The sequence below is a fragment of the Artemia franciscana genome, chromosome 4, assembly GCF_032884065.1.
Source record: "Artemia franciscana chromosome 4, ASM3288406v1, whole genome shotgun sequence".
NCBI classification, from domain to species: Eukaryota; Metazoa; Arthropoda; class Branchiopoda; order Anostraca; family Artemiidae; genus Artemia; species Artemia franciscana.
The window spans coordinates 16,983,604-16,996,577 of NC_088866.1; the positions used below are offsets into that span (position 1 = coordinate 16,983,604).

The following is a 12,974-nucleotide window of genomic DNA, read 5'->3' on the forward strand; positions in this document are numbered from 1 at the left end:
AAATGATAACATTTCGTCAATAATAATCCCAAGGTACTTAACGGATTTTGACCGCTTAACGATTCCCTTCGGTGTAGCTATTTCCGTAATCCAAGGATAATAATTTGGGGACCGTGAAAAGATAACAAAATTTGACTTATTTATATTTAGGTCAAGCCGGTTTATCTTCAACCAAAGACATGTCCTATATATATATATATATATATATATATATATATATATATATATATATATATATATATATATATATATATATATATATATATATATATATATATATATATATATATATATATATATATATATATATATATATATATATATATATATATATATATATATATATGTATATATATATATATATATATATATATATATATATATATATATATATATATATATATATATATATATGTATATATATATATATATATATATATATATATATATATATATATATATATGTATATTGGATTAATATACCAGGTTGAAGGACAGAGGTAACATACCTAGTTATTTTGAAATGCCATCATAGTTAAGTACATAGTATGTTGAATATATTTTTAGAAATAATTTGGAATATAATTCTTGGATGAGATTGTGATGAAATTGTCTGAAATATCTGTATTTGCTAAGATCAATAATATCTTTTTCGAGAAAATGTTTTTATGTCAAAGTTTTTTAGAAAGTGTTTTTTATCTGTTTTATGTCAAATCCACAAAGAAAAAAATGTCAAAAGCTATTTAATTAAATATTTATTTATTTTATTAAAATATTTATCTAAGCTAATTTAGAGTTTGAGAAAAACTCATTTTATGGAGAAAAGGCCAAAGGAATAAATGGAGGGGCCAAAGGAATAAATTTAAACAGCTTAATTCGGAGCAAATTTGTTTGCTAGTATGTTTGAATCTGTTAGCTTACCGCCAATGAATTTAACAAATTCAGCAAGGAGTTGTCGCTTGGCAAACACAATTTGGAGATGGAAGGGTGAACAGAAACATTGGACATATTTTTCAAGTTTAAGGTAACATAATGCTGAAAAGGAAAAAATGATGTATTTGGGAGGAAGGGAAAGAAAATCGGAGTATTGTAAAATCTCTATATAGTATTGACTACTCTTTTTCTTATGTTTTTCTATAACTTACAATTTCCAATCATTTGGGCCCTCTTCTAAGTTTCTTATAATCTTTTTCTTAGGTTTTTTTATGTAATTTGTTCACTTGATTTTTAATGTTGACCTTTTTTTATTGAATTTCTTTGTTGTATTCCTTTTTATTAAATTTGAAGCTTCATGTTGATATGATACCTCAGTAAAGCAGTTAAATATGTGCTTTTTCTCTTTTCCACCTTTTTTCTTCTTTTTTATATTGTTCTCTGATATTTCTAAAACTCCATTCAGAGGGCTCGGATTTCTAAGTACCTACCTCTAACGTGCCTAAATACCGCAATGCAAAGAACCTCTGAGGCACCAATGGTCTATAATGAAATAATTTACAAAAGAAAGAAAAAATTTGAGGCTATTTGGAGCGTGACTCCCAAAAACAAGGATCTTAAATTAACTGTAACGCAGTCAAAATTTAAAACTTGTTTTGAATACTCGAATAGTTTAACCTTTATAGAACTAATTGAATCGAATTTGAGCCTTTAAACAGTATTTTCAAGTTTTAGGTTTGGGAATGATAACACTTACGAGCATTATTCCCATCTTCGTATATTATTCTCTTCTACTTCTTCGATAGTATTAATTGAATTGACTTTCAATCCTTAAACAATATTTTTACTTTTTAGGCTTGAGTGTGATAACCCTTATGAGCATTATTCTCTTCTTCCGTATATTAAGCTCTGACTTTGGTCGAAGACGGAAGAAAACGGTAGTACCATCTTGTGGATCAATTGAAGATGAAAAGAAGACAAAAGTATTATAATAACAAAAAGAAAATCAAACCATAATTTCGACTAAGGGGCTCGTTCATGACATTGAGAGATTACTTATTTAGATTGATCATAGGATTACATGGAATTCGGGTATTTTCCTGTATTAACAGTATTGTCTGAGAAATTGTGTGAATGGCTATGAAGTGTGGAGGGATGTGGTAGTGGACTAAATATGTTCTTAGATTTGCCAAAAAGGGCCTCTTCTGAAAAATCTTGCGCGATTTTTTTTTGAAATGATACGCACAGAACCCCAAAAAATATGGCCCAAATTTGCTTTGATACAAATGATCCCCCTACCCCTTAAAGAAGACTAAGCCTGTGCCGGCTATGATGCTAATGATAAATAATCTCTCAATGGTAGAAACACTGTATATTTACGGTCAACATCAACTCCTTACTTTCTTATGAACCAGTTTTTGTTTAGTCGTCCTGTATGTAGCCAGTGGCATAATCAAAACATTATTTGGTGAAATATGAAATATTGTTACTTCTATTTGGATATTGTCGCACCAATTGGGACAATTTCTGTTTGTACAAACAGAAATTCTGTTTGTACGGTTTTACAAATGATTTTTAAATATTCATACCTAATATTTGTACCTTGGATCACTTAGTACACCGCAAGCAAAACTGAAATAGATGAATATTTCAACCCTTGCGAGCCGTTCAGTGTTTATCTAATTGTGTGATTGATGCATCACTGCAGCACTGACCAAATGTTGTTTACTGACTAGGTTTTATTTTATATAATTGATATTTTGTCTTCACACAACAAAGCCTTATCAAATAGTCCAAGGGACCCCCCCCCCACGTTGAAAATCAGAATATAGTAGTAAACAGAGGTTTGTTGTATTTTCCAACGTTGATTTTCGCTCAGGATTGGGCGGGGGGGGGTATAAAATGTGAAGAAGTTATTTTAGAAACATGTTTCTTTTTCTTCAAGTCTAAGGTTCACTGGACCAATTTAAGGGACCCCCTGCCCGCACAATTTTTACGTGGATTTTAGTACAATCTTGTTCTTTAATGTGGCAAATTTTGGAGAACCGTTTGCTCCCTTCTCCCCATCCTCACCATGGTCTATTGCAAACGAGTTTTTCATCAATTCCCCCGTGAAGGGGGATTTTACCTCCCCCCTCCCCTCGTATAACACGTGTTGTGTTCGGATGCTAGTGTGCTATTTTTTGTTTTATAAACATGGTAATTGCGGTAATTTAAAAACGTTATGCAACATTTTTACTAAAGACTAGATTCACATCCCTCAAACAATACAAGTGCTTACGCTTGGTTCTATCTGTTTAATCTTCATTTGCTCCTACGATTTTCTAAAATATTGTAATTCTTCAAAACGTTTTATATCCTGTTATAAAACTCGCAGAAGACGTTGGAAATTAGAGATTTTGGTACTGGAGTGATTTTTGCCGCATTTTGTATGCCTGAAAATTCATGCATACTACCAACTTTTAAAGCAACTGGAATTTTTTTCGGATTTTTTCTACTATCCTGTGAAATCTTGTTGTGAAACATACTGTGTTTAATTACCACTGTCCGTTTTTTGTTCTGTTGCTTTTTCTAGTAGTTAGGCCAATATTGCAAATAGCTTTGTTATTATTTGGTTACTATGATGTTTTTGCTTGTGTTTGCCATGAAGTGTTCTATTGTTTCGCTTTTGTCTGTGCTTAATCCTCGCGCCTCTTTAAAAGCCTCGAAACTCTTTAAAGCCTCATTTACAAAGATATTTAGCAAATCCTCAGATTTTAACCAACGTTCTACCCATTTATAATAAGGTTAAGCTTATTTATTGGGATTTAGGCTCAATCCTTTTAAACGTTTCAGTTTGGTTATTGGGTACGGGATAACAGGTGGGCAATTAACAACCAGCTCTCTGACTCGCTGCCCTATGCTAAATTTCAAGGGAATGGCTGTAGCTAGCCCCGGAATTTTGCTTAATTTTTTTAAGAATGGATTTGGTTTTAGCTAATATCCCGACGTTAGGTAAACTACATATTCCGTAAAACAAAGTATTCTGAATCATAATATTTAAGCAAACTATTTCTGAAACTATTAATCCATTCTTGTTCGAAATTTTGCTTCGGTTCAGTTTCGTCTTAATCGTAAAATCTGGTTATCGTTAAAATAAAAGAGTACGCAAGGATTTGTAGTGTCAAAAAAAAGACGTACCATCTAGCACCTCCCCCAAGGAAAAATTGTAAAATTAAAAGATCTTCAGCTCTTGAAAAAATAATAAGACATTAAAAACTGTAAAGTAAAAACAATATTAAAAAAACTATTTTCACAACACAAGACAAATAACAGGACATGAAAGTCAAACCAATTCTGTTTCAAGAAGTTCTTGAACGGTCTCATCGAATTTTTTTTTTGTTGAATAGAATAGTCAGCGTTACTGCTAATTAGTTAGTGGTAATTACTGTTACCACTAATTAGTTTCATTAGGGGTAAGAGGCACTGAAGCTAATTCGTTTTAGTACAGCGAGATTGAATGATTCCCATCTTCTGTTTATCTACGGCTCGTGTCACACCAGGCCTTTACTAAATTCCTATAAACTTATCTAAAATAGAAATAAAACAAAAATTTGACTTTTTCCACCGGGTGAAGTAAAATTGGCTACTGAAGCGAAATTTGTCCCCTGAAGGAATATTCATTAAAGAATTACCATTAAACTAACAACCAGATGAAAATATAGATAGTGGAAAGTAATTTCATAGCCGCCTGAGGATATTTAGAAGGGCTATTTCTATTTTTTTTTTTAATTGAATATATTTTTGCAATTGATCTTCACGAAAAACAATTGTTCTGATCCTGGAAAAAAACAATTAATTCTAGTTCTTGGAAATAGTCGATTATTCTGCTTCTATCAGGATGTCTAAATATAACTGTGCCTTTGTTTAAGCCTTACTTTGCTTAATCGCCCACAATTTTGCATTAAATGTATATAGACATTATAATTCAATTTAGGAATAGTCTATGTTCGGGGTGGTGTGCTCTTTGTTATAGATAGACTGGTCGATTAGCTTTAATAGAGTGCCATAATTTTTTTGAATTTTTTTTAACAGATTTCTGTTTTATCATACTATAGTGAGATAAGAGATATAAAAAACAAACTGAAATAATCCCACAAGACCATTGCTAAAGTAAGTTCATAGATGTCTGGGTTTATCCCTCACCATCCAGATTTACTTCCCTCCTGTTCTATCCCCCCTCCCCCCAAAAATACAAACTCCTTTCTTCTATTATTTGTAAAAGATATTTTCTCCATAGTTGAAGCCTCCTTTCGAATAGATGGATAGGTCTCCTCCAAATGCTGTACTAATATGGTTCACTGTACAGAACTTATTATATGGTTTGCTGGCATCATCTTGTCAATTAATAAAAAATAAAGACATTATTTGGATGTAGTCCCAAATTGTCCCAAACTTTTAAATTTAATGATTTTAGCTGTAATAATCTCTTATGAAAGCGATGCAAATGCTCAGAAATATATATATATATATATATATATATATATATATATATATATATATATATATATATATATATATATATATATATATATATATATATATATATATATATATATATATATATATATATATATATATATATATATATATATATATATATATATATATATAATAAACATATCAAGGATTTTCGTTTGTATAGGAAAAATTGCTGCTCTTTGAGCTTTGATGCACAAAATGCAAATAAAGAACAATTATGCAAATGAAATAGGTTTCAATTATTGTTTTGAGCGCCACTCAAAATTGTAGTTTTACATTAAACGTCAAAATTCTAAGTCAGATGCAATAAGCTTATTAAACACGAATCATTAAATAAAATGGCTGTCGTAGTTACGGCTTGTGCAGCGACTGATTTGCGCTACTTTTTACTAGACACCAAGTATGATTTATCACCTAACTAGTAATAAAAAGGAACGAACAAATTAATGAAATGATTAGTTCTGCAGTACACTAGTTCAAGTTTGTTATTATGATGAGTGTTTGGGAAGGCTGCAGCGTTTAGGAGTAGTAGGGTCTATTACTCAAAAATACTGAGTGTCGGAACTTACACATTTGATGGTACCTGTGTTCTTTAAGGGTTGAGATTGGTAGATGTGTGAGGGCAGATCCGTAAGTGACATATCCTTTTTCTAGATTGTGATACACCGAATTAAAAAGTTCATGAGTTTGTTTTTTTAAGATTTTAAATCCTTTGTTCAAAACCCACTATAAGTCGCTTGATTTTGTTTCTTTTCCTTGATGATTTTAAAGAGTTAGCACTGGCTTGTTGATCCCATTTTTGGTTCTTGTTTTTTTTTTTTTTTTGCTTGCGAAGTGATGCCTTTTTTTTTTAAATCTTGCGTTGATGAACTCTTAATATCAACGTTCAATGTAACACAATAACAATGCATTAGCCCCACCTTCCTCCTCGCATATTTGTCAACACTGTTGCCGCGCGTATAGAAGTTGAGAGCAGTAAACTTATCCTAGTAGAATATATGTTACTTAATAACCCCAGGTAGTTTTTGTGTCGCAAGATAATTCAACAGTACAATAAGAGCCAAGCTTAAAAAAAAAATCCAATTCCCAATATTTCTAACAATTAACCAACAATAATATTACCTTTTCAGATGGCCTGGGGACAAGAACTACATAAAGCGTTATTACTATGAAGTTTAATACCTATTAGGAAATAATCCCAAATTATATAGTCCCTTTCAACATGCGAAGAAATATAGACAAGATGCTTTATTAACCAAAATAGCAAATGTTGGCACACTCACGTCGTATTGACGGTCAAATCAATAATGTTGTTACTATAACTCTCACAGGCAAATCTGAAGTAGATGAAGTTATTTTCGTCAAGCTAAAGAAGATTAGTCCAAGGTTTAACTGTAAAATAAATATTTTTTGAATTGGAGAAATTTGTTTAATACAATCCGGTAGGTTTTTTCAGTCAACCCATTCAACGCAAAAGATTTATAGGAACTTTCCGGGAATGTGTCGAGAGGGAGGCTTTGAATAGATTGGGATGGAGGAGGAGTGTGCACAACTGTATTGGCCTCAGGCGGCTCGGTGCTGCGATGAGTTGTTAGTCGTAGTAAGCAACGCAGCTTTAACGGACTCGTGCATAACGCCCCTCAAAAAATTTTCCCCAATGTTGTTGGAACAAAAATTGATTACCGTATTGCTTGAGTTAACGGCTATTGGGGCAATTTATTTACAAAATAGTATTTGCAAGATAGGCTGCTCAGTGACCTAAAACTGAAAGGAAGAAAAGGTTTAGATTTATGGTCCATTCAGACGCATGGGAAAACTGATAAGAAAAACCAATCGGTACGAGGGTGAACAATAAAAGTGAACGATAAGTGCAAAATTTTCCTAAAAAGCACAGATAACATGCACTTGTACGCGTTAAGTCTCTCAGCCAAGTTTATTTTTAGCCAAGTATCTTCCTCTTTTGAGTTAGTTTTATACAAAAAATTACTTATGTTGGATAAAAACTGAAGGTTCTGGATAAGAACCATCAAATCTCTAATTTTGGCGTGCTTATCAGTTGACCTGCTTTCCACTTTCAAAAATGCTCATATTCGACAACACATGAAAAACTGATCCGTACTACAGGGAAACTAGAAAAAATTCTAGCCCCAAAGTCGATCGATTTTCCCATACTACTGATCAGTTTTTGTGCGTTTCCCCATGCCTCCGGACGGTCTATTAATCTATACACTTTAGAAAGAAAAGTTTATTCTCAGTTATTTTGCAGTAAAATCAGATATTTTCATAAAAAATAGGTACACACAAGTAAGTTGGCTCATTGTTTGCCCCTCAGTGCTAGATAGGGATTTGTATCGTATCCATTAATGTGTCAGGTGGCAGATTCTCTACCTCAAAAATAATTATTCTGACTACAAAATGAATAGGATGACAAACTTAACCTTTTGATTGATAAAATAAGTTTTAAATGCACGGTACGACTTTTTTTTTACCACCTTGTATTCCAGGCCATCAATGGTGTAATTCACAATAGTTTAAGGGGGGGGGGGATCAAATTTTTGAAATAAAAAATACGAAAAAGGAAATTTGTGATGAAAATATCCCCAAAGAAATATTTTCTTAAATTTTTGGGAGGCAAATCTAGTGGAGGAGCGTGCCCCCTCCCAGCTGACATTACTTCCGGCCATAGAGACTTGTGGGGGATATATGATATTTCATTGGGTTTTGATTTTTAAATTTATTATTGGATTAGTCAATCTGTTTATTTACTCAATATGTGCAAGCTGTTTCGTAATGCTAAGTTGATCCTCCCATTTATGGGGCAAAATCACTATATTCTCTGGGTTTAGATAGTACAACCAAGGTGTCATTTTAAATGGATTAATAGTCTATCTGTTTCCATAAAACAAATGGCTTGCTTTAGAATAAAAGCCATTGATTCATTCTATCGTTTTGCATTTTCAAAGTAATTTCACCTAAACTTATCTGTAGCTAAAAAAAAAAAAAAAATAAAAAAATTTCTGGGAGGCGTTAGTGTGACTATTATTCAGGTTGGTTCCTCCTCGCCATTCCCGTTTTAATGTACACGAATTTTGCTGTCAGGCTGCTTTTTAAGTTCTGTGGGGATTTCTATCTTCTTTGAAAAGGTGGAGATATTATAATATAATAAATCAGCATGTCTGTGTTGTCAGCCGTTTTTAAAGCAGTTGATTTTATTTTGTTAATATCTGTATTCTATTTTTATATCTTTTGTCACAAAATTTATCTAATAAGAAACATAAAACCGATATTTGTAAAATTAACAGTGTGCTTTTTATCGAAAATATGTATTTTGAAATAAATTTTGTAAAACTTTTTTCTAACGCGTCATTTGTTTGTATGTTTAGGCACGTGGCTGCCCACAACTTCTATTTTTGACCATGGGTCTCGCCACACAGTGTCTCGGGAACTCCCTTTTCAGAGTACTTTAATAAATAAAGACATGGCCATCTGTGTGTTATTTTTTTCCGACGACCTCGTATACGCGGTCCTAGAAACTTAGGAGATGGCCCAAAAGATTGAAAATGTAAGTTATAGTTTTACAAAACTATATGGGCTTTTCACAAAAAAATAAAATAATCTTCTGAAGTTTTTCATTTGCTTTAAACGTACGAAATGATATAACACAAACGGAATTTGAAAAATTTTAAAGTAAGGACACAAAAATGTTCTGACGAAAAACCACAGAAGTGAAATTAGGAAAAAACAAGGAGCCTGAGAATGAAGAAACACAGGAGGGAAGGAGCATATGAGGGAAAACATTTACAAACAACCAATGTACTCTTCTAATTCGGCTTTTGACTGAAACAAGTTACGATCAAGGGTCCAGATCTAGAATATAAAATTAGGCGTCAAATTCAACTAATCAGACAGCTTTTATCGGTTGTGCGATAATTCATGTCAAGCTATTGGCTACTTTCATGCCTAGGCAAGTGTTTAAAATGCATCAAGTGGTTAACACTTTATAAAAGCTTCAAGCGATAAAAAATATAGCTATAAATTACGACATTATAGTTTATAAGAACGTTAACCAAAAACCTGATAAAACATCAGCCTTTGTTAAAAAACAAAGGTTCGGCGTTATGTTTTTCATAATGCCAAAAGACAAGCCAAGGTAAAAGTTAAAGATAAAAAAAAATAATTTCACTAAGGCGCTAATTCTAATTTAAGGCTATTTAAAATATTTAAGGGTTTGATTGATGAAAACAAAGCACACATAAAAGTGATTAGAAAACTAGCGAAAGTGAGAATCGCAACAGTTAAAGAAAAAGGCATGGAACAAAAGACAGCGAGAATTACATTGAATTGTAAACGAAATTTTGAACAGTGATCTGCGGTTGGAAACTGGAAAAGACGTATTTGTTACCTATAACGCATTAAGAAATTAAATGAGATAATGTATGAATTCAAACTGCTAAAGCAAGAAGCGTGGAAAAAACTTTCTGAGGCAAAGATGAACAAAATTAGACACTGAAATCTACGCTTGGAAAACAAGGAACAGCGATGACTTGCCACAAAGACGATCTAAATCTAAGAAATCGACTATTTCAAAAAAAGAATCCGTATTTTTCACAGGGTGGTCGTATCGAACCTGTGGTGACGTCATGACATCAAGAAAAGGCTCAAATTATCTGTGGTTAGAAGATAAGGGACAATCAGAATCAATACAAAGAAGCGTGTCGAGTACCGGGGCCTGGCGGTTCCGCCGCCGGGCACCTGGTACTTATATCTATAAAAGTGAGCAATAATTGTGTATGTTTTTATTTTTTCTCGAAAATGGCTCGATATTTTTTTCGGGAAAACTGGTATCCTGGAATATTCTGGCCAAAAAACAATCCAGATGTGTCAGAAGATGGAGAAATTCATTAACAGCCTTAATTTTGAAATATTTATGTGAGTGACATAGTTTTTGTATTCATCAGCATTACAATGACGTTGTCACACTTATGTGGAAAAATTGAAGATTTTCATGCACGGAAAAGTTTACATAAATTTGCTTAACGAGGAAAAAAAAAACTGGTAATTACAAAAATATTTGCATAGATTTTGACAAGGGATTACAACAATTTAAAACCTTGAAAAAGAAAATCAAAAGTTGGAAACTTAGCAGAAATCATGTTAGAAATCAGACTTGATTCAGTAATCAAATATCTTCGAAAAATCCAGTATGAAAAGACATTAATTACATAAAGAGCAAAAAACTGGTAATTGCAATTAACCCACTGAAAGCTTGCAACTCTTAGATATCTAAACAACAAAACAACAAGAAACTTGTAGAAAAAAACTGAGGATACAAAAACAAAGAGTTTTAAATAGCAAAACAAACTGAATATTGATTCAACATATCACAATAATGGATTATTGATCACTGATTAGGTCATTAAGTGACCTGATTTTTAAGATGGCAGAACTATTTTCTGGTTTAGCTAAAATGTGCCCGCCATGAGTCCACACATTCTTAACACCAAATTTATCACGTGCCACATTTAACAGTTCTTTGCGCTTTGGTGGAACTCAAGATATATATTTTGGATCTGGCCAGTTTCTTCTTATTCACAAACAGGCGCGCACACACAATCAGAGGAATGGAAGGGAATTGCAACTTCTGGGGAGGGTGTAAAGAGGTAGAATTAAATAAAAATTTTCAGTATGACGTTCCAGCAACCCGCTAGCAGAGGAGAAAAAAAAAGAAAAAAATACGACATCAGTGTTGCCTATACAAAAAAGTGATTTTCTTTGCTTGCAAGTCACTGGGCTGTGAGATTTTTATTTAGGATTTTTGGCCATGGTAATTCCAATGTTCTACGTTTTGTTTCGCTCTGGCATTATCTTTTAGGGGGTTTCAGGCTATTTTTCGAAATGTCCAAAAATTTGTTTGCAGAATAGCATTTTACAATTAAGACTAATCGAGATAATAGTTACCGTTCCTGAATCAGCTAGAAATAGCGAATTTTTCTTACTTGCCTTTTTTAAAACACGTTTTTAATTTTCAGTTATTACGGGCCGTGGTTCGTCCTTTACTAGGTTGCAGCTACCGCTGTGTTTTTTTAAGTACCAAACATAATGTTTAAAATAAAATAAAAATCTAGACGAAAAATGTATCTTCACGTACAAGATGATTAATGTCATATTTGTAGGTTACAAACATAAATGCCGTTATAGAAAACCTATATGATGACGTTAGTTTCATCTTTAGACAAGAGATAATAAATCACACGTATCTTTTGAAACTTGCTTTTGTGTGGTATGGTGTAATATTTGAATGATTTTTTTTGCCTGACTCTCTTTGGTTTGGTCTTTACTAGATTTCAACGAAGAACAAGCCGTAGTGTTTTTCTATGAGTGATATATAACGAAAAAAGTGACGCTATAATGCTTTAAAATATAGAGCCCGCTTTGCTCTCTACTTATAGGCAAAGTTCTGTATTCTGATTCACTCGCGGCAGTCATGTTATTATCATGCTAATCAATATTACTGAAACAGATTATATGTCTTATCTTTATTCTGAAATTATGTTTGTTCAGGATATCTTAAAGAATCATAATATAACATGATATAATAAAGATAATATAACTCACGTACCCTTTGAGCAGAAGCTTTTCTGGGATATGATGTCTTATTTGTGTGACTCGGCTGCTTGATTTCCTAGGGATCGTTCTTTACAAAATCCATTTGTGCTATATATATATATATTACTTAAAAAAGGCACTAGATGAAGTAATTTCTTTTAAAATAGCCCTTAAACATCGCCCTATGATGTGGCAGTGCCCTAGGTGAAAGGACTCTTCTCCAAATATCAATGATTCATAATACTGTAACACATACAAGGGTAACTTTTTCTATATTCTAGCATTAAAGTTAATATAATTTCTTAATAAATTGTAGGAGGTGAGAAATGAACTGGAATAACACTTTCTTAATAAAACAGGATTTGGATTAATTATATTTCCTAAGTGTCCTAATTATGTTTCCTAATTAGAAAACAGTGCAGCCAGGAAAAAGCCAACAACTGAAGTAATTAGAATTACATCTAATAGAGCGTAATCGTGAAAAAAAATTACGTTTGTTCTATGAGAGGTTAAAAGGGTACTTAAAAAGGGCACTAAATATGGGGATTTTTTAAAATAAATCCTCTTCCAAGGTTTTACAATTAGTTGGGATACGGTTACCCCTGGAAAAAAAAGAGGAGACATATCGCTTCCAAAATCAATTTTTCGTACTGTTTAAAATGGGAGACTGTAATTCTTTTATATGTTTATGTATTTTATTTTATTTTTAGATTTGCTGAAACGTCACTTACCATTCCTCAATCACCTTCAAATAATAATTCTTCCTCACTTGACAGCTTTTTTTTCAAAATACCTTTTCAAACTTTCTGTTACAATGGGCCATGAATTGCTCTTTGCTAGGCAGTAGCCACAGCTCCAACCATGATGCAGATGAACTATTTTGATAACATTGATAGTTATGGTTTCAATTACCA

At 32.4% G+C, this 12,974-nt stretch overlaps 1 protein-coding gene and 1 long non-coding RNA gene across 3 annotated transcripts in view; one reads left to right on the forward strand and one right to left on the reverse strand.

Annotated features, from left to right (window-relative positions):
• Window positions 1-8,806, forward strand: part of LOC136026067 (TLC domain-containing protein 2-like) — a gene marked incomplete at its 5' end in the record, with an annotated part of 27,418 nt that extends 18,612 nt beyond the window's left edge. Inside the window, 1 exon segment of the mRNA XM_065702259.1 lies at window positions 1,789-8,806. Within this exon segment, the coding sequence (XP_065558331.1) occupies window positions 1,789-1,925 (137 nt within the window).
• LOC136026072 (uncharacterized) overlaps window positions 6,251-12,974 on the reverse strand; it is a 28,892-nt gene continuing 22,168 nt past the window's right edge. Inside the window, exons 2-3 of one of the 2 annotated variants that reach the window (XR_010617197.1) lie at window positions 12,074-12,168; window positions 6,251-9,321 (exon numbers count right to left, since the gene is read on the reverse strand). This is a non-coding gene — a long non-coding RNA (uncharacterized LOC136026072). Of the gene's footprint in view, window positions 12,169-12,974 lie in introns of both variants that reach the window. The other variant, XR_010617196.1, reaches the window with a different exon arrangement.